The following is a 27,519-nucleotide window of genomic DNA, read 5'->3' on the forward strand; positions in this document are numbered from 1 at the left end:
CGCCAGGCTAATTTTTATATTTTTGGTAGACATGAGGTTTCACCATTTTGGGCAAGCTGGTCTCGAACTCCTGACCTTAGGTGATCTGCCCACCTCAGCCTCCCAAAGTCCTAGGATTACAGGCGTGAGCCACCACGCCCAGCCTTACATTTTAAATACATTTGTATTATTTTTCTCCCCCTTCTTTCTTCCTTTCCCCGCTTCCGGGCCTCTGGTAACCACCAATCTATTCTCTTTATCTTCATGAAATCCACTTTAGCTCCCACATATGAAAGAGAACATGTGGCATTTGTCTTTCTGTGCTTGGTTTATTTCAGTTAACATAATGTTCTCCAGTTCTACCCATGTTGCTGCAAATGACAGGGTTTTGTTCTTTTTCATGGCTAATGTTTCATTGTGTATAAGTACCACATTTTCTTTATCCATTCATTGTTGATGGACACGTAGGTTGAGTCCATGTCTTGGCTGTTGTGAATAGTGTGTGGTAAACACAGGAGTGCAGGTATCTTTTTGATGTCTTGATTTCCTTTCTTTTGTATATATACCCAATTGTGGAATTGCTGGATCATATGGAAGTTGTATTTTTGATTTTTCGAGGAACCTCCTTACTGTTCTCCATAGCAGCTATACTAATTTACATTCCCACCAACAGTGTATGAAGGTCCCCTTAGAAAGGTACTTTAGATCTTTGCTACCCAAAGTGTAATCTGCACACCAGAAACATTTGGCCCGATCTGGGTGCTTATTAGTAATGCAGAATCTCAGACCCCATCCCAGACCTATTTACTGAATCAGAATCTGCATTTTAACTAGATGACAAGTAAGTGGCAAAATCATTAAAGATTGAGAAGCACTGCTTTAGACTACATTTTGGAAAGGCCTTGAATGCCAGGAATCAGATTATAATGCTATATTAGATAAACAGTTAAGTTTTGTTGTTGTTGTTGTTTGAGATGGAGTCTCGCTCTGTCGCTAGACTGGAGTGCAGTGGCACGATCTCGGCTCACTGTAACTTCGGCCTCCCAGGTTCAAGCGATTCTCCTGCCTCAGCCTCCTGGGTAGCTGGGACTACAGGCGCGCCACCATGCCTAGTTAATTTTTGTATTTTTACTAGAGTTGGGGTTTCACCAGGTTGGCCAGGGTGGTCTTGATCTGTTGATCTCGTGATCCGCCCGCCTCAGCCTCCCAAAGTGCTGGAATTACCAGCATGAGCCACCGCGCCTGGCCAGAGTTAAGTTTTTTTAAAGTGGTGAGAGAGGTGATTGAATCCATCCTTTGGGAACATTAAATAAGTATTAATCTCGGAGTAAATTAATGGAAGACAAACTAGAGATGGTAAACAAGTCACAGGGTTATAGTATAATCCGAGTATATAGACTATAAATCTCTTGGATAATAGCAAAAGTTGATAGAATTCAGAAGATGCTAATATATAAACCAATGTCATTTTTTATTAATTTACTGTGAAAAATATTACTGTTCAATGGGGTGTTCCAGATGACTAGTCAGCACATTTCCTGCAGCTTTTTTCAAGATTCTGCAAGAGAATTAAGCCCTAATGTCATAAGGCATCTATTTTATGTAACTAATCCATTTGAAATGACTAATTTCTCTCATGTATCTAATGCTATGCATTACGTAACATCCTTGAGAAAATGTAGAATATAGTCATTTTTTGCATTCTCTGGTTCATATGAGGGATACCTGTTGAGAAAGGCTGCATAGGAAACCAAATCATTGCAAGAATCAAGCCTAATGTATCTCCACAATAAGGTTAAAACAAGTCATTTCCTCTGATGGTGTTGGAAATACCCAGTCCAGGCTGGGCTTGGTGGCTCACGCCTGTGATCCCAGCACTTTGGGAGGTTGACACAGGCAGATCACTTGAGGTCAGGAGTTTGAGACCAGCCTGGCCAACATGGTGAAACTCCATCTCTACTACAAATACAAAAATTAACGACGAAGTTGGGATAGAAATCCCATGTACCTGAGGCATTAAGGGGCTTGAACAATAGATGGTGCAAAATAAATGTGACTATACAGTTGCCAGTGGAACCTACCACAGATATTAATCCTTAAAAAAAAAGGATAATTGTGTCCAGTTAGGAGCAGACATGCCAGATGACCCTTGTTGTTTATAAGTCTTTAAAATTTTTTCTGGTAGTGGTGGCATGCACCTGTAATCCCAGCTACTCAGGAGTCTGAGATGGGAGAGATGGGAGGATCGTTTGAACCTGGGAGGTGGAGGTTGCAGTGAGCTGAGATCGTGCCACTGTACTCCAGCCTGCACGACAGAGTGAAACTCCTTCTCAAGAAAAAAAAAAAAAGGAGGAAACACCTAGTCCAATTCTTGCTCTTTGTATTCTTATTTCAGATTTCATTCATATCATCTCCCTTCTGTTAATGCCGTCTGCCCCCCACCTCCTTAAGCAGATAATAGAATAATTGATTTGGTTTTGTCTTTCTTAATTATGATCACATTCCAGGTCTGCCCCCATTATGTCCACATACCTGAATATTCCCAGTTACGTCATCTACCTATACAGAAAAACTCTCAGCTAATCTCTTTCATTAAATACTGATTTTTAAGATCAGTTTCATTTTTATACGATAACTTTTATTTTAAATTGGAACGGTAGATGTGAGTTCACTCTGCCCTTTTATACTGCTGCCTTGTATCTTTAAATCCACATTGTTTTTAAATCTGGAAATGAGTTGTTTTGTTGAAAATCGTATAATAGAGTATTACACCATTGCCTCTATTATAGTATTTATTCAGATGTGGAAATCCTCTTGGAGATTGGTTCTTAATTTATGTGAATAGAAGTATTATATTTCTAATAGATTTGTGCTTAGCATTTTTGTTAGGTATTATTAAACATATAAATCAATTTGCAGATGTTTTAGTAAATAAAACAATATATTAGTAGCAGGATGTTGATGTTTGGTGGGCATGTAAGAAGGCAGAAGAGAAAAAAGAAATGTTCAGTGTTGATACTTCAGAAATGGCTAAATACAGCTAAGGAAAAAAGATGAAAAGTTACCTTCATCGGCAGTCCAGACAAATTCTAATGTTGCTTCTAGTAAGTGGTATAGGCAATGCTTTTCTTATGTGCATAATATCATAAAAACCATCTAGATTGGTTCCTCTTTCATATAGTTAATGCTTTTTCTTCTTTATTCATCCTTGGTAATAAATATAATCTAGTGAAATTAAGTCATCAGCTTATTAGAACAATATGTCACAATGTGTGAGTTACCTTTAAAATTATTTATATTTTTACTTATTATTAGGGTGAATTGATGCTTGTAGATAAGGTATGTTTGTTTTTACAGTCTTATTGACTGTGGCTGATTTGAGGAAAGCTCTGCTACTTGTTTATTGCATTTATTAACAGTAACAGTAGTTTATGTGGAAAGTATAAATGGAAACTTAAATCTTTTTGTGTTTTCCCTTTCCTTTTTAAATTTTGTTTTATGTATCACTTCCCTGTCTAATGTAGTTGGATAACAAAGCAACTTTTCCGATAATTTCATAACACTAGTATATTTTTAAACTTTTTAAAAATGTGATACATAGGCACCAAGAGTAGAAGCACAAGTTCTTCTGGGATCTTTGGTTTGCTTTCCCAACTTATATTGTGAACTGCCTTCTCTTCATCCCAACATTCCTGATGTTGCTGTGTCTCAGTTTACAGATGTTAAGGTAAGAAATGAGATGCTAATTTTTAGCACTTAAATGATTTTATAATCATAAAGTATATGCAATAAAATTTGTATTCTTTCTTTTCTTTTTGAAATCCACACAATTGTTAAATAATATTAGCCATATCCTCCAGACACAAAGGCTTGAATGTTCATTTGGAGCATATCCTTTTTTGTGTTTAAAACTGCTTTAGAACCTTTTTCTTGTTATTGAACCTACTCACATGTCTACCTGTTAGGATTCATTCACTCACTGAACATTTATTGAAATAACCCCACGAGCCAGATGCTATGCTACTAATGTAAAGCTTCTGAGATTGAGATGGTAAAGTAAACCTGCATATTAGACTCTCTCCTTCTCCCAGTTTCTCAGCGTGATGAGTCAAACATAGAAATGGAAAACTCTGTACTGCTCTAGGAAACTATGGAGTTGGGATGGAGATCCCATGTACCTGAGGCATTAAGGGGCTTGAACGGTAGATGGTGCAAAATAAATGTGGCTATACAGTTGCCACTGGAACTTACAACAGATATTAATCCTTAAAAAAAAAGATAATTGTGTCCAGTTAGGAGAAGACATGCCAGATGACCCTTGTTGTTTATAAGTCTTTAAAATTTTTTCTGGTAGGAGAGCAGTCAGTGCTCTGAGCCCAGCAAGGTGCCTGTTGATAAATAATTCCATCAATAAGTTAAGACCTGTCTCTTACTGAGACCTGTCCTTACTTAACTGAATGCCTATGTATTATAAATTCCCAGCCAGACGCAGTGGCTCACACCTGTAATCCCAGCACTTTGGGAGGCCAAGGCGGGCGGATCACAAGGTCAGGAGATTGAGACCATCCTGGCTAACACGGTGAAACCCCATCTCTACTAAAAATACAAAAAAAATTAGCCGGGCATGGTGGCAGGCGCGTGTAGTCCCAGCTACTCAGGAGACTGAGGCAGGAGAATGGTGTGAACCTGGGAGGTGGAGCTTGCAGTGAGCCGAGATTGCGCCACTGCACTCCAGCCTGGGTGACAGAGCGAGACTCCGTCTCAAAAAAAAAAAAAAAATTCCCAAGGGTTTAACAGTCCTGAGAAGTTGTGCTTGTCACAGTAATTGCCAGATGGTCTTTGTATTTGACCTGAATTGGTCCCTAGAATTAGAAGTGTTGAGAGAGAGGAGACATAGCTCCTCAGGGGCTAAGCAGATTTTTTTTTTTTAAACTTGCTTTTTCTCAAGTTTTAAAAAGTCCAGTTTATGTTAGGAATGTTGCATACACTTTCTATAGCATCCATATATCTCTTTGTTACGTTTATCATACTTGTAATTAGGTGTTCAATGTCTGACTTCTACTTTAGACAGATATATACCACAAGGTCTTTTTGCTGTATCATCGTACCTTAACATACTGTTTGACACCTGGTATATGCTCAAAAATCAATTTTTAGGCCGGGTATGGTGGTTCATGCCTTTAATCCTAACCAAGGTGGGAGGATTGCTTGAGTCTAGGAGTTCAAGACCAGCCTGGGAAACATAGGGAGACCTCGTCTCTACAAAAAATGAAAAATTAGCTGGGCATGGTTGCACACACCTGTGGTCCCAGCTATTGGGAGGCTGAGGTGGGAAGATCACTTGAGCCATGATTGTGCCACTGCACTCCAGCCTGCGTGACAGAGCAAGACCTTGTCCCACCCCCTCCTCCCAAAAAAGGAAATCATTTGTTAAACAAGTGAACTTGACTTATGTATAAAATCAATGCAAATTTCCAGTGACACACAAAAAAACTATGTAAATTGACCTTTGCCCTTCAAAGATGTAATAGCTATGGCTTTTTTTGTTTTGTTTTGTTTTTTACTGTTCTGAAGGTACATCAGCACATCAGCAGCTATGGTTTCTTTTATTCAGGAGATTTTGAAGGCCAAGGATGAGTTGTAGTTTTAATTTATTAATGCAGTTTTGAGTGAGTTAGGGGTTAGCCTTGCCTACTATATACTGTCCGCATCTGCATTTCAGAGTGGCCTTGTTCTCTGTTGGCCCTTGTGTAGGCAGTAATGGCTGAAGTGATTAAAAACAACAACAAATCTCCAAAGGAAGATAAAAACAAATTTTTTTTATGAAAAATCTCCAAAATTAGGGCCAATTCTAATAATAATGAAGAAAGCAAAAAGTAATCATTGTTCATAGTCAGAAAATGAAGATTTAAAGGGGAAGTTACACACCATGGTTATCATATTCGATTTTTACATTTTCACCAAAACCAGATTCCATATACTCTAAACTACAGCCATATGGAACTTGCCATGGTGTTTCTTGGTTCTATGCTTTGGAAAAACTATTTCCTCCTACTAAAGTGTCATGTATAATTCTGCTATCCTCTTGTTGCCTCTCTTTATCACCCCAAACACATAGAATCATAATTCCTGACTTTGTCTTTCAAAATCCTGTTTATCTAAGACCCCTTTGTGAAGTCTTTTATGACTTCTCAGATGAGCTGTTTGCTCACACAGAACTTTGTACATATCACCTCGTTTGATTTTTTTGTTTTTACAGTTCACTCATTTAATAATGTTTAGTACAGTCACAGAATCGTGCAACCATCATCACAGTCAATATTAGAACATTTTCGTCATCACCAAAGAAATGCTCGTATACATCTCCCTACCCCAAACTCTTGGTAGCTCACATTTATGTTCTGTCTTTATGGATTTGCCTGCGTATTTTATATTACATGATCCTGTATTTTAATTGTTTGTTTACAAATCTATCTCTCTCCCTGGACTGTAAACTTCTTAAGGATAAGTACAGTGTCTTAGCTAACTTCTTGTCTCCAGCCCTTAAGACATACTATATTACATAGAAAGCTCAAGTTCCTGTCAATTAGACTAGGTGCTGAGTTTACAGAGTTGAAGGTTGATCCTCTTAAGGAACTTACATTGTATATGACTTACATTGTATATGACTTAAGGAACTTACATTGTATATGACTTACATTGTATATGACTTACATTGTATATGACTTACACTGTATATGACTTAAGGAACTTACATCGTATATGACTTACATTGTATATGACTTAAGGAACTTACATTGTATATGACTTACATTGTATATGACTTAAGGAACTTACATTGTATATGACTTACATTGTATATGACTTAAGGAACTTACATTGTATTATGACTGACAAATGCTTATTGAATGAATGTATGAATGATTTTTTAAACCAATGAACAAAATTCTTAATCATCAAATCTAATGGCATTCTTGTTCTCCTGAGCCACTGTAATATTTAACCCTGTTGATGTTTCTGTCCTTTTCTGAATGTCTCTTTATCTTTTATTGCACAAATCTATCTTGATTTACTTCTTGCCTAAGTATTCTGACTCCTTAATAGACTAATTTTATTTTCTCTGTTTGCTAAACATACATCCACTTCAATATTTTACCCTTGTATTTGTTCTTCGTTTTCTCCCCTTTGAATATTTTATTCATTTACATAATTTTAACTAATATTTTAACTTGTCTCAAAATTCATTGTCATATTTTACAAATTATTAAGGATGAATATTTCTCCCTTAGCTTTATTGCAGTAAAATTGACAAAAATTTCACGTATTTAAGGTGTACAATATGATGTCTTGATACACATATACAGTGTGGTAAAGATCAAGCCAAATAACATATCCATCACCTCACATGGTTACCTTTTTTTGGTGAGGGGGAGTAAGAGAAACCAGGATCTACTGTCTTAGCAGGTTTCAAGTGTACAGTACTAGTACCTGTAGTCATTGTTAATTGTAGTCACCATGCTGTACATTAAGTCTCCAGAATTTAGTCATCCTGCATATTTGAAACTTTGTACCCTTTGTTTTCCTGTTTCACCCGCTCCCTAGCCCCTGCTAACTACCGTTCTACTCTCTGCTTCCAAGACTTCAACTTATTATATTCCACATGTAGGTGAGAACATGGAGTATTTGTCTTTCTGTGCCTCGCATATTTCACATAGCATAATGCCCTCCAGGTTGATTCATATTGTCACAAATGACAAGATTTCCTTCTTTTTAAAGGCTGAGTAGTATTCTATTGTATGTGTATTCATGTATGTGTGTGGGCGTGTCACATTTTCTTTATCCATTAGTCCTTCAAGGGACACTTAGGTTTTTTCCTTGTCTTGGCTGTTGTAAATAATTCTGCAATGAACATAGGAGTGCAGTTATCTCTTTGACATGCTAATTTCATTTCCTTTGGATATATATACCCAGAAGTAGGATTGCTTTGGATTGTGTGGACATTTTAATAATTCTGTAATCTATGGACACAGATATGTTTCTATTTATTTCTGTCTTTTTCTGTTTCTTTCATCAGTGTTTTATAGTTTTCCGCATACAGGTCTTTTACCTCTTTTGTTACACGTATTCCTAAGTATTTTGTTGTTTTCGATGCTATTGTTAAATCAGATTATTTTCTTAATTTCTTTTTCAGATAGTTCACTATTAGTATGTAGAAACACAACTGATTTTTGTATGTTTTGTTTCCTGCTACTCTACTGACTTTATTAGTTGTAACAGTTTTTTGGTGGAGTCTGTAGGGTTTTTTATATATTAGATTATGTCATCTGTAGACAGAAACAGTTGTAAAAGAAAAGAATGGATGCCTTTTCTTTTTTCTGCCTAATTGCTCTGGCTAGGACTTCCAATACTATGTTGAATAGAAGTGGCGAGAGTGGGCGTCTTTATCTTGTTCGTAATCTTAAAGTAAAACCTTTCAGCTTTTCGCTGTTGATTATGATGTTATCTGTGGGCTTGTTATGTTGAGGTACAACTTCATTTGTTGAGTTACAACCTCATTTGTTGAGTTTTTATCATGAAAGGATGTCGTATTTTTCATGCAAAAAAAATTTATATTTTATTATGAAAGGATATTCATACCTTTGAGCTATGTATTCTACTTAAGTGCTTTTTCTTCACCTATTGAGATAAGCTTTTTATCCTTTGTTCTGTTAATATGATGTATTAGTTTTATTGCTTTGTATATGTTGAACCATCCTTACATCACCGTGATAAATCCTACTTAATTATGGCGTATGACCTTTTTAATGTGCTGATGAATTTGGTTTGCTAGTATTTTATTGAGGATTTTTGCATCTATATTCATCAAGGATATTGGCCTGTAATTAATTTTTTTTTTCTGGTAATGCCTTTGTCTGACTTTGATGTCAGGGTAGTGCTGCCCTCTTAAAATGAGTTTTGAAGTATTCACTCATCTTCAATATTTTGGAAATGTTTGAGAAAGATTCTTCTCAAATTCTCTGTTTGAAATGTTTTATAGAATTCACTGGTGAAGCTATCTGGTTCTGACTTTTAATGATATTTCTCAAAATTTTAAAAATCTTCATACCTATGAGCTGTTAATTCTACTTTAATTATCTGCCTTTATCACTCTTCTAATCAGGAAGAAATGTTATTTTTTGAACATATGCTTTTGGCTATAAATTTCAGAAACTTATTTATTTAGCTACTTTTATAAATAATATTGGTCTCTTTATTTGAAAGTATGTACATGAGAACAAAGACTGCTTTAATAACCACTTAATAAATATTTGTAGAATGAATGAGTGAAATCTCAGTCATTGCCATTAACTATTTCCGCCTTATTTTAGGAACTTATAATCAAAACTGTATTAAGCTCGGCAAGAGATGAGCCCTCTGGTCCTGCACGGTAGGTCGGATATTCTTAGACTGAGTATAACTATTCTGTGTTTGGAATTTTAGAAGTTGACTGAATTTTTATAGCAGCCCAGATTGTTTTAGATACATAAAAGCCATTCTGAATTACAATTTTAAGTTACTTAAATGATTAAGTATTCTTACTTTTTTTCATGATTTAAATACTAACCTTTCTTCATAAACAGAATCCTAGTCCCCTTTTTCAGTAACTTCACTCTTTATCTCTAAAATGATTTGTTTTAATTTTATTTTAAGTGCATTTTGTTTATTGTTCAGTTATATTTGTCAATGTCTTTTATGCAGTACCTTGAAATGCAGTAGCAGGTACCCAAAGAATTTTTGTTAAATTGAGTTAAAATTAAATATTTTATTATAGAAAGTAATATGTCTAAGAAAATAGTATATTTTAATATTTATAAATATTTGATCAAGATTTTTAAAAATAGAATATAAGTCATAGTTTTAGATTTTTTTCTAAATGTCTTAAGAAATAAAAGCTGACATTTTCTGTTTTACAAAACCTTTCCAGAAAAAGATTGAGATTTTAATTAGCAGATTGCTAGTAGCACACCATGTTTCTTCTCTTCCTCAAAATAACATTAAGTCATATTTTATATTCTTGATGCTAATTCTAATAGTATGTCATTTGCTACAATATTAGTCTGTGCTACTACTCCTCAGATCTACATCTCTGCAAAGCTCCTGTTTTCCAATCATCTACACATTTTTTGACCCAAAGTTTAAAAGTTACAGATCATGGCTTTGACTATTTGGATTCTTATTCTAATTTAAATCTTTTTCCAGCAAATAAAAATAATGTACAGTGAACCATTTGTTTAAATTAAGACATAGCTCCAGTTTTTAAAAATTTAATTGTGTATTTTTCTCACTTAATAGCCAAGCTAACTAAAAACAAATATCTTTGAGAAAATTGTTCTTTTATGCTAATCCCAATTAAGTTTACAAGGATTTTCGTATAATATTGTTTCATTTAATTCTCATCACAATTTTGAGAGTTTAATAGAATCACCCTCTTCTTCCAGTTTTGCTAGCCAGATACTGATGCTCAGAAAGTTAACAGTAAGTCTCTGATAATGCATAGCTGGTGGGACAGGGGATGTAGGCAAGCTAGCTAACATTTTTAAAGCCCTTTGTATGTGCTTGCTAGGCACTGTTCTAAGTGCCTTATATTTATTATCTCATTGAATTTTGTGATACCTCTATGAGACAGGTATAATTTTCATCCACCTTTTAATGAAAAGAAAACTAGAACCCAGGGAATTTCAATAATCTGCCCTATCATCTAGATATGACAGAACCCTGGCAGTTTGTCTTCAGAGGCTTATTAGATGCCCAATTAATAAGTGGCAATACCAAGTTTGACCTTAGTGCTTAAGACTGTAGATCTTTTGCTTTTTTTTACCAAAAAAAAAAATATGTATATATATGTTGCTTCTCAAGTGGAAGAATGTGGAAGCCTAAAACATAGCTGCCTAGAGGTAGACCTGGAAATCGTTAACGCAACAGCTTGTGTTATGGAGATTATGGAAAAACCCCAGAAGTTGAATATAAGCATTGTCCCAACTTGTTTTTCTATGCCTTTTTAGTATATGTTTTTTTAGAAACATACTCCCAGGCCAGGCGTGGTGGCTCATACCTGGTATCCCAGCACTTTGGGAGGCCGAGGAGAGTGGATCACCTGAGGTCAGGAGTTCGAGACCAGCCTGGCCAACATGGTGAAACCCCGTCTCTACTAAAAATACAAAAAATTAGTCAGGTGTGGTAGCATGCCCCTGTAGTCCCAGCTACTCAGGAGGCTGAGGCAGGAGAATTGCTTGAACCGGGGAGGTGGAGGTTGCAGTAAGCTGAGATCGCCCCACTGCACTCCAGCCTGGGCAAGACAGAGTGAGACTCTGTCTCAAAAAAAAAAAAAGAAAAAAGAAACTTAATGCCCCCAGTCTGCACAGGAGCAGAGAGTTGAGCTGTATGCTAGGAATAATCTAGATCATTTTGACATCTTGTGGAGGGGGGTGTAGGAAACTCTACATGCAAGAAAAAAATATATATATCCTTTCTTACCTCCTCTTCCTACAGTAAAAATTGTTCAACATTTGTATTCTCAGTCTCTGCCTTTAGTTAGCTGCATCCACGGAGAGCTTTGCTTCACTTGAGAGTTTATTGTTGCTTTAGGATTATAGATGTTTCCATAGCTAAACCCGAAGCGTGGTTATTTAGTGCTACAAATATTACCTAGGATTTATGTGTGAACAACAATAGGGAAAAAAATAAAGTAGTAGACTTCATCTAGAAGACTTTCAGGTAATTTTCGTAGTAAACAGTTTGGTAGCCTTAACACTCTAGACTGAAAGAAGAGACTTAAGACCTTCTGATCTGCTGTGTTAAGGAAGAAAAATCTGCATTGAATTTTTCTGAAGTTTAGCATTCCACTGAAATTAAGAATATCAGTATCGGGACATGGCATATACAACAGGATGCTAGAAGAAGGTGACTGTTTTGATACTTAGAACCATTATACATTTTATCAGAAGTTTAAACTTGAACACACTAATAGAATCCTTACTGATTCTAATCATAAAATAACTCTCTTCAAGCTGACACCCAGCTGAAATTATATTGCTACAGAAATGAAGCTTTGCAATACATTGGGGAACAGGACAAAAATTCTACAAGTTCTGCTTCTGTTGGGTTTTAAAATAAGTTACATAAATTTTATGTTCTCAATTTGTTTTAAAAATAATTTGTAGCTAGGTGTGTTAAATTTAAAAGATACAAAAATATTTAACATATTCCATCAGCTTCATGTTTTTACTTAAGTTCATTTTGCTGTTGTCAGTCAATAAAATTACACTTTCCATTTTGAAAGCAGGTTACATTTTGTTTAGGAAGCTTGATAGCAATGTCAGTCTGTTAACATGGATTTTTAAAAAACATGTTGTGTGGTATCCCAGCCTGTAGTCTTCTTAGTAAATTATAATAGAAAATCAGGCTCAGAAGTTTTGGGATTCTGCTTTCTTCATACTTTCTCTTCTTTGGTTACCAGTTAATGTATAGAGTAACAAATTCACTAATTAATTTAAAATAGTGCATGTTCATTCTTTGTCAGTTGATTGTGGGTCATGTTTGTGGTGATGGTTTCATTTTATATAACTGTTGTTGTTTGTCTTTTTTGCAGATGTGTAGCACTTTGTAGTTTAGGTATTTGGATTTGTGAAGAACTAGTCCATGAGTCTCTTCATCCTCAAATAAAGGAAGCTCTGAATGTGATTTGTGTTTCCTTAAAGGTAAAGAAAACTGTTTAGTGAAATATATTAAGATAGGAGAGAATGCATATTTTTTCTCCAAATATTAATGGTATCTTGTGTAACATTTAGTAAATGTTTTCATTACTTTATTATTCTATTATTTTCTTGATCCTGACTCATTCCTTAAAAATTGTTCTGTTTCTTGAATTTAGGGTATCTTTATGGTGATCCATTTTTATCTCAACTTTTTATGTATTTAGCTTTGTCCCTAAACTATATATGGTAGACGTCTAGAAAAGGAAACCCACCATTTAAAACATATATAGGGTTTTTCTGGGTTTTTTTAACTAGTATTTTTGTAACTTACTGCTCTTTGATCTTTATTACCACTCCCTGAATTCTTGAGCTGTTCAATTTTTTGCTTTATCTTTTCAAGTTATGTGCCTTCTTTGTAGACAGACAAGATTTTTTCAATAGTAATATTGTAATTATTTGGAGAGTCTGAATGAATAAATGAGTACTTTTTGTTTATGAAAGGGTGCATGATATTATTGTTGTTTTAAGACTTGTAAAACCCACAGCACCTGTATAAGACTCTAAACATACAAAGTAGCTAATAAATATTTTTAAATAATAGTTACATGATAGATATTTCTAAATATTTAATATAATGCACATTGCTAGACAGTGAGGGATAACAATAGGAAAAATTGTAAATACTAGCTTCAAGATATTAATAGCTGAAAAAGATTAAAATGAGAATAATAAAACATAAAAACCTGAGAGTACTAAATGGGTATATAATATAAACTAAGTATGTAATATAAACTGCTGATTCAGTTCGGAAGAAACAGAAATCATTTTGACTTAGTTATCAGAGAAGACTGGAAAAGAGGAGACACATTGGGGTTTGAAGTGTGGGTGAAATGTGGACGTAGAGAAGCATAAAAAGTTTGTCTTTATGCCATTGGGGAGTCCTCTGAGTTTTAAGCATAATGTCAGGATCATAACAGTGCTATAGAAGATTAATTTGGAAGTATGGTGAATAGTTGATTGGAACGGGACAAAGATTGATAAAAAGAATAGTGGTTTAGAAGCCATTGCATAAATCCACATAAGAGAAAATGCAACAAAACTTTAATGAGGACAGTCAAACATTACAAAGGAAAATTAAAGTTGTATGTGCCTTTGGAATGTGTTGTGATTTTTTTTATTTTGCATCTAGAGATTTATCTTAATCACTTATAAATGTAGGATGTATAATCCTACAAATGTATGAAACGTAAAAATTTTCAGCAGATAATACGTTGATGAAAAGTTCATCAAGAAAATTTTTAAAACAATTTTTTTTATTATTGCAGTTTACTAATAAAACAGTAGCCCACGTAGCTTGTAACATGCTTCACATGCTGGTTCATTATGTACCTAGACTTCAGATTTACCAGCCTGATTCTCCCTTGAAAATTATTCAAGTAAGTAATTTCTCATTTATTTATTATGACCTTGTTAAAATTTTTTTAGATTTGGATACTTTGAATTGTAAAATTATTTAATAGTTTAAAATTTTTTTTTGCATAGCTAAATAATGGCTACCCGTCATGCTTTTTTGTGGTATCAAAGTTCATGATAGTTCCCTTGTCTTTTATGTTAGAAGATTGTATTCCTGGTTTTGGACAAAGTAAAAGCACTAGAAACAATTTATTAGGCCAAGCCCAGTGGCTTATGCCTGTAATCCAGGCACTTTGGGAGACTAAGTTGGAAGGATCGATTGAGGCCAGGACTTTGAGACCAGCCTAGGTAACATAGCAAGACCCTGGCTCAACAAACGGTTAAACAAAAAACAATTTATTAGTTGTAGTGAAAATTAAATGCTATGTGTAAACCTATGTCATCGTCTTTATAAACATGTATGTTGCTTCATTCCCTCGTAAGTAGGGAAAACATTCCATCATTCCAGTTACCACAATCAGGTCATTATTTTTTTTCTTTTCTCTTTAGCCAGTCATTTGTGAATTTTTGTTCATTCTAATTCAGTGTCTCCTGTGCTTCCTGCAACACCTGATGTATTTCAGTCCTTCATTATTTCTTTCTTGAGATACTGCTGTTGCCTTCTCCTGGTTTGTGTGGTCTTGCTCTTAAAGTCATCATTCACATTTACATGGCTCTTACCATATCACGTACCCAAAAAAAAAAAAAAAAAAAAAAAAAATCTCTGATTTTCCTTTGGCTATAAAATAAAGCCCAAATTCTTTGGCCGTGAATTCAGGGCCTTCACAGGAGAACCCAACTGGCTTTTTAAGAATCATGTACAGATTCCTTTGAACTGCCATGTTGTTTAGGCAACCGAGTCTGCTTGTCATCACTTAAACATATCCCTGGCTTTCTTCCTCCTAGCTGAAATGCTTTGCTTCTCTTCTCTAGTGCCCTCATCTTTCAGTGATTGGCATAAATACCATCTCCTCAAAAAATAAAAATCCCTATCTGCTCTTCCTAACCAGAATTTATCATTATCTTGCTATCTTTATAACATTTTTAGGACAGATGAGAACTAATATTTATTAAACACCTACCATGTACCAGTCACCTTTTCATGTGATATCTCATTTAATTCTTAGAAGTTTTTTGAGATAGATTATTCCCTTCCCTGTCCCCAGTCTCCCCTCCTTATTTAAGATGAGAGAACTGAGGATTTAATAACTACATAAGAGTCATAAGCCAAGAGAACAGGACTCAGACCCAAGTCTGTAAGATTCCAAAGTTCATGTTTTTCCACTCAGTTATCTTACCAGACTCTATTACAGCAGTGAATGTAGTAAGTATCGCACTAGTGAGTAAAGCCTTTTTCTGTATAAAGTATATTTAGAGGAATTTTTCTACTTACTACATTGAGGCAATAATTTCTAAAAATGTAATAGCATACAATACAGCTAAAATAAAAATGCAATAAATACATACCTATACATTTTTAACATGCACATAAAAAAATTAAATGAGACTAAATGATTTCCAGGGTAAATGATAACACTGTATATGAAGATTTTGCCTTTTTTTAAATAATGTCTTTTTCATTTATTTTGTATTCTGTACTTTATATTTATTCAAATAATATTCAGTGTATAATATATGTTAATTTAAAAAGCCACATTTGGCTGGGCACAGTGGCTCATGCCTGTAATCCCAGCACTTTGGGAGGCTGAGATGGCCAGATCACCTGAGGTTAGGAGTTCGAGACCAGCCTGGCCAACATGGTGAAACCCCGTCTCTACTAAAAATACAAAAATTAGCTGGGCGTGGTGGCCCACACCTGTAATCCCAGCTACTCAGGAGGCTGAGGCAAGAGAATCGCTTGAACCCAGAGCCGAGATCTTTCCACTGCACTCCAGCCTGGGTGGCTGAGTGAGACTCCACCTCAAAAAAATAAATAAAAAGTCACATTTTTTAAAAAAGCCTTATATATGTGCGTGTGTGTGTGTATATATATATATATATATATATATAACAAAAGGCCTGGAAAGGCAATAGAGTAGATTTCTTCAAGTGATAGGATTACAGTGGTTTTTTGTTGTTTTGAGACAGGGTCTCTGTCGCCCAAGCTCCCAAAATGGATGTGAGCCACCGTGCCCAGCCTATGATGGTTTTTATTAGTCTTTTTCTTATCTGTATCTTTTAATTTTTCTATAATGAACATATATTTTCTGTGTGTTTGTACATATTGATTTACCCCCTTGAATTGGGAAGAAATCCATATATGGTTGACAGAATATATATAATTTTGGTTCCGTACATGAGGATTGTAAAAAATTGATAGTTAACTGCACTTGAAAAGCCTTGCCTATTAAACATTACTTTGAAATAACAGTGTTAATGTGTTTAGAATAAATTTGCAGTGGTAGGTTTTGTATCACTTCAGCATTTAACAATCAAGTTTTAGGAGGTACCATTAATTTGACATATATAGAGCTCCTTTTAAAAAAAATTTTTTTGCTTACAGATCCTAATAGCTACTATCACCCATCTTTTACCAAGTACAGAGGCTTCATCTTATGAAATGGACAAGAGGGTAATTTAAATTTTGTTTGATGATTAATATGTGTTTATTTAATAAAATATTTGTATTTCAAAACTTTAAAGGTATGTATATTTACATGGTAAAAATTTATCCTTGTTCAGAATCAACTATAGTGTGAAATGTCTTTCTGTTATTTAAGTATAACTAAATTATATTTTGGTTCACATTTCATGGCCATTTGATAAAATCTTTGAGTCTCAAGATTGTAAGGAACCTTAGAGGACATTCTGTCCACCTCTATTTCACTACATTCTGCCAAATTATGTTCTTACCTATGCCTGAAGATTATTAATTCTGAGGAATTAATCACCTCTAAAGGCAGCCACTTGTTTTGTATAGATAGAAAGTGAAGATATAATATATAGAGATATGTCATTTAAAAGAAGACATCTCCTCTGTCTGCAAAAACATTCTACTAGGTGACATTTACCTCAGTAAATTCATTTTAAGTGTTCTTTAATTTTTTCAGACATTGTATTTACCAGTTCTAGAGTTTCTTTTTGTTTTGTTTTTAAGTTTCCATATCTTACCTGAAATTCTGCATTTCTTCATCAATTAAATACATCTTCTCTTATAGATACTTCAATATATTTATAATAATTAAAATAGAGTCCTTGACTATTAAATCCAGTCTCTGGGTCATCACTAACTCTGTTTCTATTGAGTTTTTTTCCTCTTGACTATGAGTTTCATTTTCCTGTTATTATGTCTATTTTTTAATTATATGCCTGACATTATACATAAATGTTGTAGAGACTCTAGGTCGGTGCTGCTCACCTTGGTAGCAATACTGTGTATTGCTTTCAGTTTACACTAAATTTAGTTTAAAGTTCACATGAAAAGTGTAACTCCTCGTTTGCAAATATCAAGTGCTCAATAGCCATTGGGCAAATATAGACCATTTTCATCATTGCACAAAGTTCTGTTAGATAAGGCTGCTCTGGATTCTATTAGTTTCCTCTGAGAATTATTCTCATCTCTTCCCTTGTCACATCTCAATCTTGAGTTCTATTCTCCAGGTCTCCCCTTAACCATATTGTTTTGAAATCTCAAGTATGTTTTATTTACTGCTTATGTTCTTATTAATTTACAGAAATCTGAAGCTGTAGTTATGTTTCTGGACCTATTCCCAGTTATTTTCTTGTGTGGCATACATGAGGCTTTCACACTTTTTTCTTTTCCTACTGTCTGCCGTTATCATTTCTTACTGATTTCATGTGTTTACCTCAAAACTTTTTATTCTTTCCCTTCATATTCAGTTTAAACACCATTTGAACAGATTGTTTAGCTCTTGATAAATACTTTATCATCATCATCTTCATCTTTAAAAGAGACATATACTCCATTTTTTTTTTTTTTTTTTTAAATTTTTAAAATTTTTTTGAGGCGGAGTCATCTCACTCTGTCACCCAAGCTGGAGTACTGTGGCACAGACTCGGCTCACTGCAACCTCTGCCTCCCAGGTTCAAGCGGTTCTCGTGCCTCAGCCACTCAAGTAACTGGGATTACAGGTGTATACCACCATGCCTGGCTAATTTTGTATTTTTAGTAGAGATGTGTCGGGGGCAGGGGGGTCTCATCATCTTGGCCAGGCTGGTCTCAAACTCCTGGCCCCAAGTGATCCTCCTGCCTCAGCCTCCCAAAGTGCTGGGATTACAGGCGTGAGCTACCTCATCTGGCCTCCATTTTTAGCCAAGAGTCCTTCACTTTAGTGTTGCAGGCTATGGTCTAGAATTCCAAATCCAGTTTATGAATAATTTCTGGATAACTACTTGTTCATCTTTTTCTATATCATCTTTGTCTTCCAGAAGTCTAGCTATTAATATGAAAAAGCTGTACTTCTAAGTTTTTGTTTTCTTGCCAACTAAATTTATTAAACTTTTATTTATCCTAAAATATGAGTGTGGCATTCTGCTAGGCACTAAACAGAGGTAAACATGATACTCCTTGTTCTCATGGAATTTAAAAATTAGAGACACAAATGAGGCAGCACAATATAATAAATAGTAGAAAAAGTAGAAAAACGTATAAGATACAACGTAGACTAGAGGAAGAAGTAATTAACTATTGGGGAAGGGCATATTTAGGAAAAATTCTTTTAAAGTTAAATAGAGACATAAATAGAGACAAACAGTAGAATCAGAAAATTATTCCAAGTGGTATGAATAGATGTGTAAATCTGGGGACTATAAAATAGTATGGTTTGTTTTGGAGAAACAACTAGGCAGTTCCATATTTTAGAATGTGAAGTGAACAGTTAAGAGTTGGGAAAATGAAGTTTCTAAGATAGGAAGGGGCCAGATTATAAAGGGCCTTGGATGCCACACTATGAACGTGGTACTTCTGTGAAAGTGACTTTTTTGAAAGTTTTCTATGTAGAATAAAATATGACCAGATTTGTGAAAAATCACTTGAGAAAATGTGAAAGTTGACTTAAAAGTCAAAATATGGTGATTATTATTAAAATCATCTTTATAAGAATTGATGATGTTCTGAACTAAGGCTAAAGGAATAGAGAATAAATACTCACAAAGTAGAGCCCACAACCAAGGTGAGGAATACAGGAAAGAGCAGCTTTGTTGGAGCAGTGAGTTTCAGTTTTCAGTTTGTTGCATATAAAAGGTAATATCCAGGTGGAGACCACCAGCAAAGCAATTATATACCTGATTAGAAAATTTGATGCTGGAAATGAAATTATTGGCATTGTCAGTACATGAGTAGTATTAACATTGTGAGAATATATGAAATCACTTAAGGCGATATAGTAGAGTAAGATGAGTCAGCAAAGTATAGCACATTGAAGAATAACAGTTAAGGAGAAGGCGGAGAAGGCAGAGAAGATGATTCAGTAAAAGTGACTGAAAGGACTAGTAGGGAAAGTAGGAAGAACACCAGGTCTAGGAGAGCGTAATCACATAGAAGACAAAATCAAATCATCCTGAAAATGCATTTTTGATCTCAGACTTTATTCACTCTTTTTTTTTTTGAGACAGGGTCTCACTCTGTCACCCAGGCTGGAGTACAGTGGCGCAATCTAGGCTCACTACAACCTCCACCTCCCACACTCAAGTGATCCTCCCACCTCAGCCCCCAAAATGGGACCACAGGCGTATGCCACCATGCTCAGCTAATTATTGTATTTTTAGTAGAGACGGGGTTTTGCTATGTTGCCTAGGCTGGTCTCAAGCTCCTGAGCTGAAGTGAACTGCCCGCCTTGGCCTCCCTAAGTGCTGGGATTACAGATGTGAGTCACTGTGCCCAGCCTATCATTCACTCTTCTTTTTTATTTTTGAGATGGAGTCTTGCTCTGTTGCCCAGGCTGGAGTACTGTGGTGCGGTCTCGGCTCACTGCAGTCTCCACCTCCTAGGTTCAAGTGATTCTCCTGCCTCAGCCTCCCAAGTAGCTGGGATTACAGGCGTGTGCCACCATGCCCAGCTAATTTTTTTTTTCTTTTTTTTTGAGACAGTGTCTCCCTCTATTGCCCAGGCTGGCGTGTAGTGGCACAATCTCGGCTCATTGCAACCTCCACCTCCTGGGTTCAAGTGATTCTTCTGCCTCAGCCACTCAAGTAGCTGGGACTACAGACACATACCACCACACCTGGCTAGTTTTATTTTATTTTATTTTATTTTATTTTATTTTATTTTATTTTATTTTTTCAGTAAAGATGGGGTTTCACCGTATGGGCCAGACTAGTCTTGAACTCCTGACCTGGTGATCCACCCCACCCCCCCCCGACCTCCCAAAGTGCTAGGTTTACAGGCGTGAGCCTCCCCACCCAGCCTCAAATATGCTTTATCTTAAACATCTTATTTATTTATTTATTTAGAGACGGAGTCTCGCCCTGTCACCCAGGCTGGAGTGCAGTGGCATGATCTTAGCTCGCTGCAACCTCTGCCTCCCAGGTTCAAGCAATTCTCCTGCCTCAGCCTCCCTAGTAGCTGGGGCTACAAGCACACACCACCATGCCCGGCTAATTTTTATATTTTTAGTGGAGATGGGGTTTCACCATATTGGCCAGGCTGGTCTCAAATTCCTGACCTCAGGTGATCCACCTGCCTGGACCTCCCAAAGTGCTGGGATTACAGGCGTGAGCCACCACACCTGCCCTTAAATGTCTTTAGAATTACATTCCTCTCTGTGTGATGAACATCAGAATATTACCTAAATCCAGTGGTTCTTCTCCACTGTGTTGCATTCCAGTATCTTCTAATTTTTTTTGAATTGGGTTTTTATTATCTTTTATTAGAAGCTGGCATGCTACATATAGACAAATAGATATATTGAATCATTTTAATTATGTTATTATTTCTCTAGGAACTCTTAATCTCATGCAAGCCACCAGTATAGGGAGGCATTTCTCATGTATGATATTCAGATTACTGCTCCTTAACCTCAAATGTTTAAGAACTTGAATAAACTGTATATGGGCCAGGAGTTTTTAGACTTCTCAAATGGCTCATTGTCATTGGTGAATATGGGCTTGGGCTAACAGATTTTAAAAGATAAATTCAATAAAAATAAAGCAAAAAGAACATTTATATAGTGATTTTTTTAAAAAAATCACGTGCCAGCAGTGTGAACTTTATATGCATTATTTCAACATCAAAACAACTTTATAATCTTGATAAATATTTTTTAATCCCTATTCTTCATAGAGAATCGAGCCTTAGAAAGGTTAAGTTGCCCAAGGTCACAAAATTGTTACTAAATATCAGAGCCAAGACTGGAATCTGTGATTGACAGATAGATGCCAAAGTCCATATTGTTTTTAGTTAGAAACATCAATTGAGAGCTTCCATTTGAGTTTTATGGTGGAATTGTTTTCTTTTAACATAATTTCAAGTTTATAGAAACATTGAAAGGGTAGTACAAAGAATTCTTTATATTGGTTCACCACATTTGCTTTATCCCTTTGTATGTAGTATGAAATTCAGAGAGAAATAAATGTGTATACTGCTGACTACTTTATTGTGTTTTTCCTAAAATCAAGCAATTCTCTTATATAACCACAAAATAGTTATCAACATGAGGAAATTAGCATTAGTGTTAGTGATACATTTGTATTATCTAACCTATAGATATTTCACTAGTTGTCTCACTAACGTCCTGTAGGGCAAAAGAAATTCCCAAATTATGCCTTACATGCAGTCATAATGTCTCTTTAGCCTTCTATAGTATGGAACAGGTTTTTAATCTTTCTATATTTCTTGACCTTGACATTTTAAAGAATACAGTCTAGTTACGTATAAAATGTCCTACATTTTGGCTTTGTGTTTCATACCGATTAGGTTTGTCATTATTGGATTTAAATTAGGCATATTTGGCAGGAATACCTCAGAAGATTTTGTGCACCTCTTAATACATTATATCAGGTGTCACAGATGTCAGTTTATTTCATTACTGATTGGTGCTAACTTTAGTCAAATGATTAAGGTTGTGTCTGCCAGGTGTTTCCACTGTAAACCTACTGTTTAATCCTTTTCAATGAATTAGTATTTGTAAGACAATACTTTGAGACTATACTATATAAGTATTTGGCTCCTTAAATTTCCACTAACTGGTTTTGCTAATCGTTAATGAGTCTTAAGAGAAACAATTATTGTTACAGTAGCTGCCAAATGATGATTTCCTAATTCATCATTCTTTCTACATTCATTAGTTAGCTTTCTACTTATAAGGAAGAGCTTTCCTTTCTTTCTTATTCATCTTATTTCAGTGTGGGCTCATGATTCTGATTTTATGCAATGATTTGTAATCCTTAACTATTATTTATTTTGGTGCTCAAAATGCCTCATACTTAGCCAGTGGGAGCCCCTTCAAAGTGGCTTCTTTTTCATAAATCCCCATTGTTTTGGGGGTATGCTTTTAATTTCTGTTAGCACACAATTTTCCAGACTCACCTTGTGCTTTCCCTGTCCTAGCCCTGAAATTATCCATTTCTCCAAGAAACTCTGCTTTCGTTAAGTGGCAAATGGTGTTTAGAAATCAGTATCTAAGAACTAGGCATGCACATTGCTATTGGGATATCGTTTCTTTTTTTTTTTTTTTTTTTTTTTGGAGACGGAGTCTCGCTTTGTCACTTGCCCAGGCTGGAGTGCAGTGGCGCAATCTCGGCTCACTGCAAGCTCCACCTCCCGGGTTCACGCCATTCTCCTGCCTCAGCCTCCCGAGTAGCTGGGACTACAGGTGCCCGCCACCACTCCTGGCTAATTTTTTTGTATTTTTAGTAGAGACGGGGTTTCACCGTGTTAGCCAGGATGGTCTCGATCTCCTGACCTCATGATCTGCCCATCTCAGCCTCCCAAAGTGCTGGGATTACAGGCGTGAGCCATTGCACCTGGCCTGGGGTCCCTCGTTTCTTAAGGCCCCTTTGGCAGATACAGCTAGGAAATACATAACATACACACACACACACACACACACACACCCATCTCTATATCTGCTATAGACTGAATGTGTCTCTCCCGAAGTTCATATATGGAAATCCTAATGCCCAGTGTCATGGGATTTGGAGGTGGGGCCTTTGAGAGGTAATTAGGTCATCAGGATGAAGCCCTTATCAATGGAATTAGTGCCCTTATAAGAAGAGAGATGAACTAATATCCACCGTGTGAAGATAGACTAGAAGGTGGTCATCTACAAGCCAGAAAGAGGACCCTCACATACACTGAACTGGCTGCCACCTTGATCTTCAACTTTCTAGCTTTCAGAACTGTGAGGAATAAATTTCTCTTGTTTAAGCCACCCAGTGTATAGTATTTGTAATGCCAGCACAGACAGAATAAGATGGTATCTAATTATAAGTATTAAAAACCTTGAGTTCACACTGACACCTCCAATTCTTATTTTATTTTACTTTAAGTTCCAGGATACATGCACAGAATGTGCAGGTTTGTTACATCGGTAGACATGTGCTGTGGTGTTTTGCTGCACCTGTCAACCCGTCACCACATGCATTAGCTGTTTGTCCTGATGCTCTCCCTCCCCTTCCCCCACCAACAGGCCCCAGTCTGACACCTTCACTTCTAATCCAACACTACGAGATTCAGTCCATCCTTCCCCATTTTCCTTATTTGTAAATCCCTGCTCCAGCAATGAAAAATCTGGTTTCCATATTGGTTATTTATCTGGATATGTTTACTTCTTTGTGCTGTTCTATTTTTAAAAATTATTAACTTATGCCTCTTTATAGTTAAGAGTTCTTGTCTTTACCAAGAGAGATTATTGTTTGAAAAATGTGTTCATAAATGATTTGGGTTACTTCGTATTCCCCCTTTCCCACTTCAGTATGGTTATATAATTAGCTTGAAATTCAGTTCAGGTCACTTTTTTCTGTTCATATGCAGTTTTAGGGTCTTTCTCCCATCTCTGTTGTTTTTATTTTTTTAGTCTATGGTTCATCCATCCTATGATTGTTTTTTCACAAATGAACAGATGCATGTATATTGTCTTTTTTTATTCCTTGTTTGTTACACATAGCCTAGATAGTCTTTGCTTTGGATTTTTCACTTGACAGTGTATCTTGGAAATCCATAATATGTAAGTTCATAGAGATCTTCTCCATCTTTTATTTATTTAAAATCGTTCTGGGTACATAGTAGGTGTATGTATTTATGGAGTACATGGGTTATTTTGACAGACATACAGTGCATAATATGTCAGGATAAGTGGGGTATCCTTCCCCTCAAGCGCTTATCCTTTCTGTGTGTTACAAAATAATCCAATTATACGTTTTTAGTTATTTTTAAACGTACAATTCAGTTATTTTTTACCATAGTCACTCTGTTTTGCTAGCAAATACTATATTTTATTCATTCTTTCTATTTTTTAGAACGCATTAACCATCCCCACTTACCCCATACTCCCCACTGCCCTTCCCAGTCTCTGGTAACCGTCATTCTACTCTCTATCTCCATGAGTTCAATTGTTTTCATTTTTATCTCCCACAGATAAATGACAGCATGCAATGTTTGTCTTTCTGTTCCTGGCTTATTTCACTTAACATAATGACTTCCACTTCCATCTATCTTGTTGCAAATGACAGGATCTCATTCTTTTTTATGGCTGAATAGTACTCCATTGCATATATGTACCACTTTTCTTTATCCATTCATCTGTTGATGGACACTTAGGTTGGTCCCAAATTTAGGCTATTGTAAATAATACTGCAGTAAACATGGGAGTGTAGGTACCTCTTAGATATGCTGATTTCCTTTCATTTGGGTATATACCTAGCAGTAGGATTACTGGATCATATAGTAGTTCTCTTTGTTAGTTTTTTGAGGAACCTCGAAACCGTTCTCCATAGTGGTTGTACTAACATACATTCCCACCAACAGTGTATGAGGGTTCCCTTTTCTCCACATCCTCGCCAGCATTTATTGCCTGTCTTTTGGATAAAACCCATTTTATTTTATTTATTTTATTATTATTATTATACTTTAAGTTCTAGGGTACATGTGCACAATGTGCAGGTTTGTTACATGTGTATACATGGGCCATGTTAGTGTGCTGCACCCATTAACTCGTCATTTACACTAGGTATATCTCCTAATACTATCCCTACCCCCTCTCCCCACCCCTCAACAGGCCCTGGTGTGTGATGTTCCCCACCCTGTGTCCAAGTGTTCTCATTGTTCAATTCCCACCTATGAATGAGAACATGTGGTGTTTGGTTTTCTGTCCTTGTGACAGTTTGCTCAGAATTATGGTTTCCAGCTTCATCCATGTCCCTACAAAGGACATGAACTCATCCTTTTTATGGCTGCATAGTATTCTATGGTGTATATATGCCAAAATTTTCTTAATCTAGTCTATCATTGATGGACATTTGGGTTGGTTCCAATTCTTTGCTATCGTGAATAGTGCTGTAGTAAACATACATGTGTATGTGTCCTTATAGCAGCATGACTTATAATCCTTTGGGTATATACCCAGTAATTAGATGGCTGGGTCAAATTGTATTTCTAGTTCTAGATCCTTGAGGAATTGCCACACTGTCTTCCACAATGGTTGAACTAGTTTACACTCCCACCAACAGTGTAAAAGTGTTCCTGTTTCTCCACATCCTCTCCGGCACCTGTTGTTTCCTGACTTTTTAATGATCACCATTCTAACTGGTGTGAGATGGTATCTCATTGTGGGATAAAACCCTTTTTAACTGAGATGAGATGGTATCTCATTGTATTTAGTAGTTTTGATTTGCATTTCTCTGATGATGTTGAGCATCTTTTCATAAGTTTATATGTGTTCATATGAACTTATTTTCATATATTCATATGAACATATTAACTTGTTTTCCTTTTTTATGTCTTCTTTTGAGAAATGTCTATTCAGATCTTCTGCCCATTTTAAATCAAATTATTAGAATTTTTTCTGTAGTGTTGTTTGAGTTCCTTGTACATTCTGGTTATTAATCCCTTGTCAGATGGATACTTTGCAAATATTTTCTCCCCTTCTGTGGGTTGTCTCTTCACTTTGTTGACCATTTACTTTGCCATCCAGAAGCTTTTTAACTTAATGTGATCCTATTTGTTCATTTTTGTTTTGGTTGCCTGTGCTTGTAGGGTATTACTCCAGAAATCTGCCCAGTCCAATGCCCTCAAGAGTTTCCTCAATGATTTCTTGTAGTAGTTTCATAATTTGAGGTCTTAGATTTAAGTCTCTAGTGCTTTTTGATTTGATTGTTATATATGGCAAGAATTAGGGGTCTAGTTTTGTTCCTCTGCATGTGCATAACCAGTTATCTCAGCACCATATATTGAAGAGACTGTCCTTTCCATAATGTATATTATTTACCTTTGTTTAAAATGACTTCACTGTAGATGTACGATTTGTTTCTGGGTTTGCTATACTGTTCCATTGATCTATGTGTCAATTTTTATGCCAGTTCCATACTATTTTGGTAATTATGGCTCTGTAGTATTATTTGAAATCAGATAATGTGATTCTTCCAGTTTTGTTCATTTTACTCAGGACAGCTTTGACTATTTTGAGTCTTTTATTGTTCCGTATAAATTTTAGGATTGTTTGTTCTGTTTCTATAAAGAATGTCGTTGGCATTTTGATAGGGATTGCATTGAACCTATAGATTGATTTGGGTAGTATGGACATGATTATTGAAAATAATGATTCTTGTAGAAATCTTTCACTTCTTAGATTAATTCCAAACTATTTAATTTCATTTGTAGCTATCGTAAATGGCATTACTTTCTTGATTTCTTTTTCAGATTGTTCACTGTTGGCACATAGAAAGGCTACTAATTTTTGTATGTTGATTTTGTATCCTGCAACTTTACTGAGTTTGACTTTATCAGTTCCAATAGTTATTTGATAGAGTCTTTAGGTCTTTCCAAATATAAGATCATATCATCTGCAAACAAGGATAATTTGATGTCTTCCTTTCCAATTTGCATACCCTTTATTTCTCTCTCGTCTGCTTGCTCTAGCTAGGACTTCCAGTACTGTGTCAAATAATAGTGGTGGAAGTGGACACCTTTGTCTTGTTCTAGATCTTAGAGGAAAGGATTTCAGTTTCTCTCCATTCAGAATGATACTAGCTGTGGGTCTGTCCTATATGGCTTGTATTATGTTGAGGTATGTTCCTTCCTAGTTTTTTTGTGGGGGGAGGGGAGGAGGTGTTCATCATGAAGGGATGTTGAATTTTATCAGATGCTTTTTCAGCAGCAACTGAAACTATCACAAAGGTTTTTATCCTTTATTTTGTTGATAAAATGTATCACATTGATTGATTTTTATATGTTGAATCA

The 27,519-nt window shown here is 35.7% G+C and overlaps 1 protein-coding gene across 8 annotated transcripts in view; it reads left to right on the forward strand.

Annotated features, from left to right (window-relative positions):
• The window catches only part of RALGAPA1 (Ral GTPase activating protein catalytic subunit alpha 1), a 278,214-nt gene that overhangs the window by 146,172 nt on the left and 104,523 nt on the right, over positions 1–27,519 (forward strand). For all 8 annotated transcript variants that reach the window (XM_063645883.1, XM_055291510.2, XM_063645884.1 and 5 more), the window contains 5 exons: positions 3,581–3,706; positions 9,348–9,406; positions 12,608–12,716; positions 14,039–14,149; positions 16,669–16,737. In XM_063645883.1, the coding sequence (XP_063501953.1) occupies positions 3,581–3,706; positions 9,348–9,406; positions 12,608–12,716; positions 14,039–14,149; positions 16,669–16,737 (474 nt within the window). The remainder of the gene's footprint in view (positions 1–3,580; positions 3,707–9,347; positions 9,407–12,607; positions 12,717–14,038; positions 14,150–16,668; positions 16,738–27,519) is intronic.

The sequence above is a fragment of the Symphalangus syndactylus genome, chromosome 9 (assembly GCF_028878055.3).
Source record: "Symphalangus syndactylus isolate Jambi chromosome 9, NHGRI_mSymSyn1-v2.1_pri, whole genome shotgun sequence".
NCBI classification, from domain to species: domain Eukaryota; kingdom Metazoa; phylum Chordata; class Mammalia; order Primates; family Hylobatidae; genus Symphalangus; species Symphalangus syndactylus.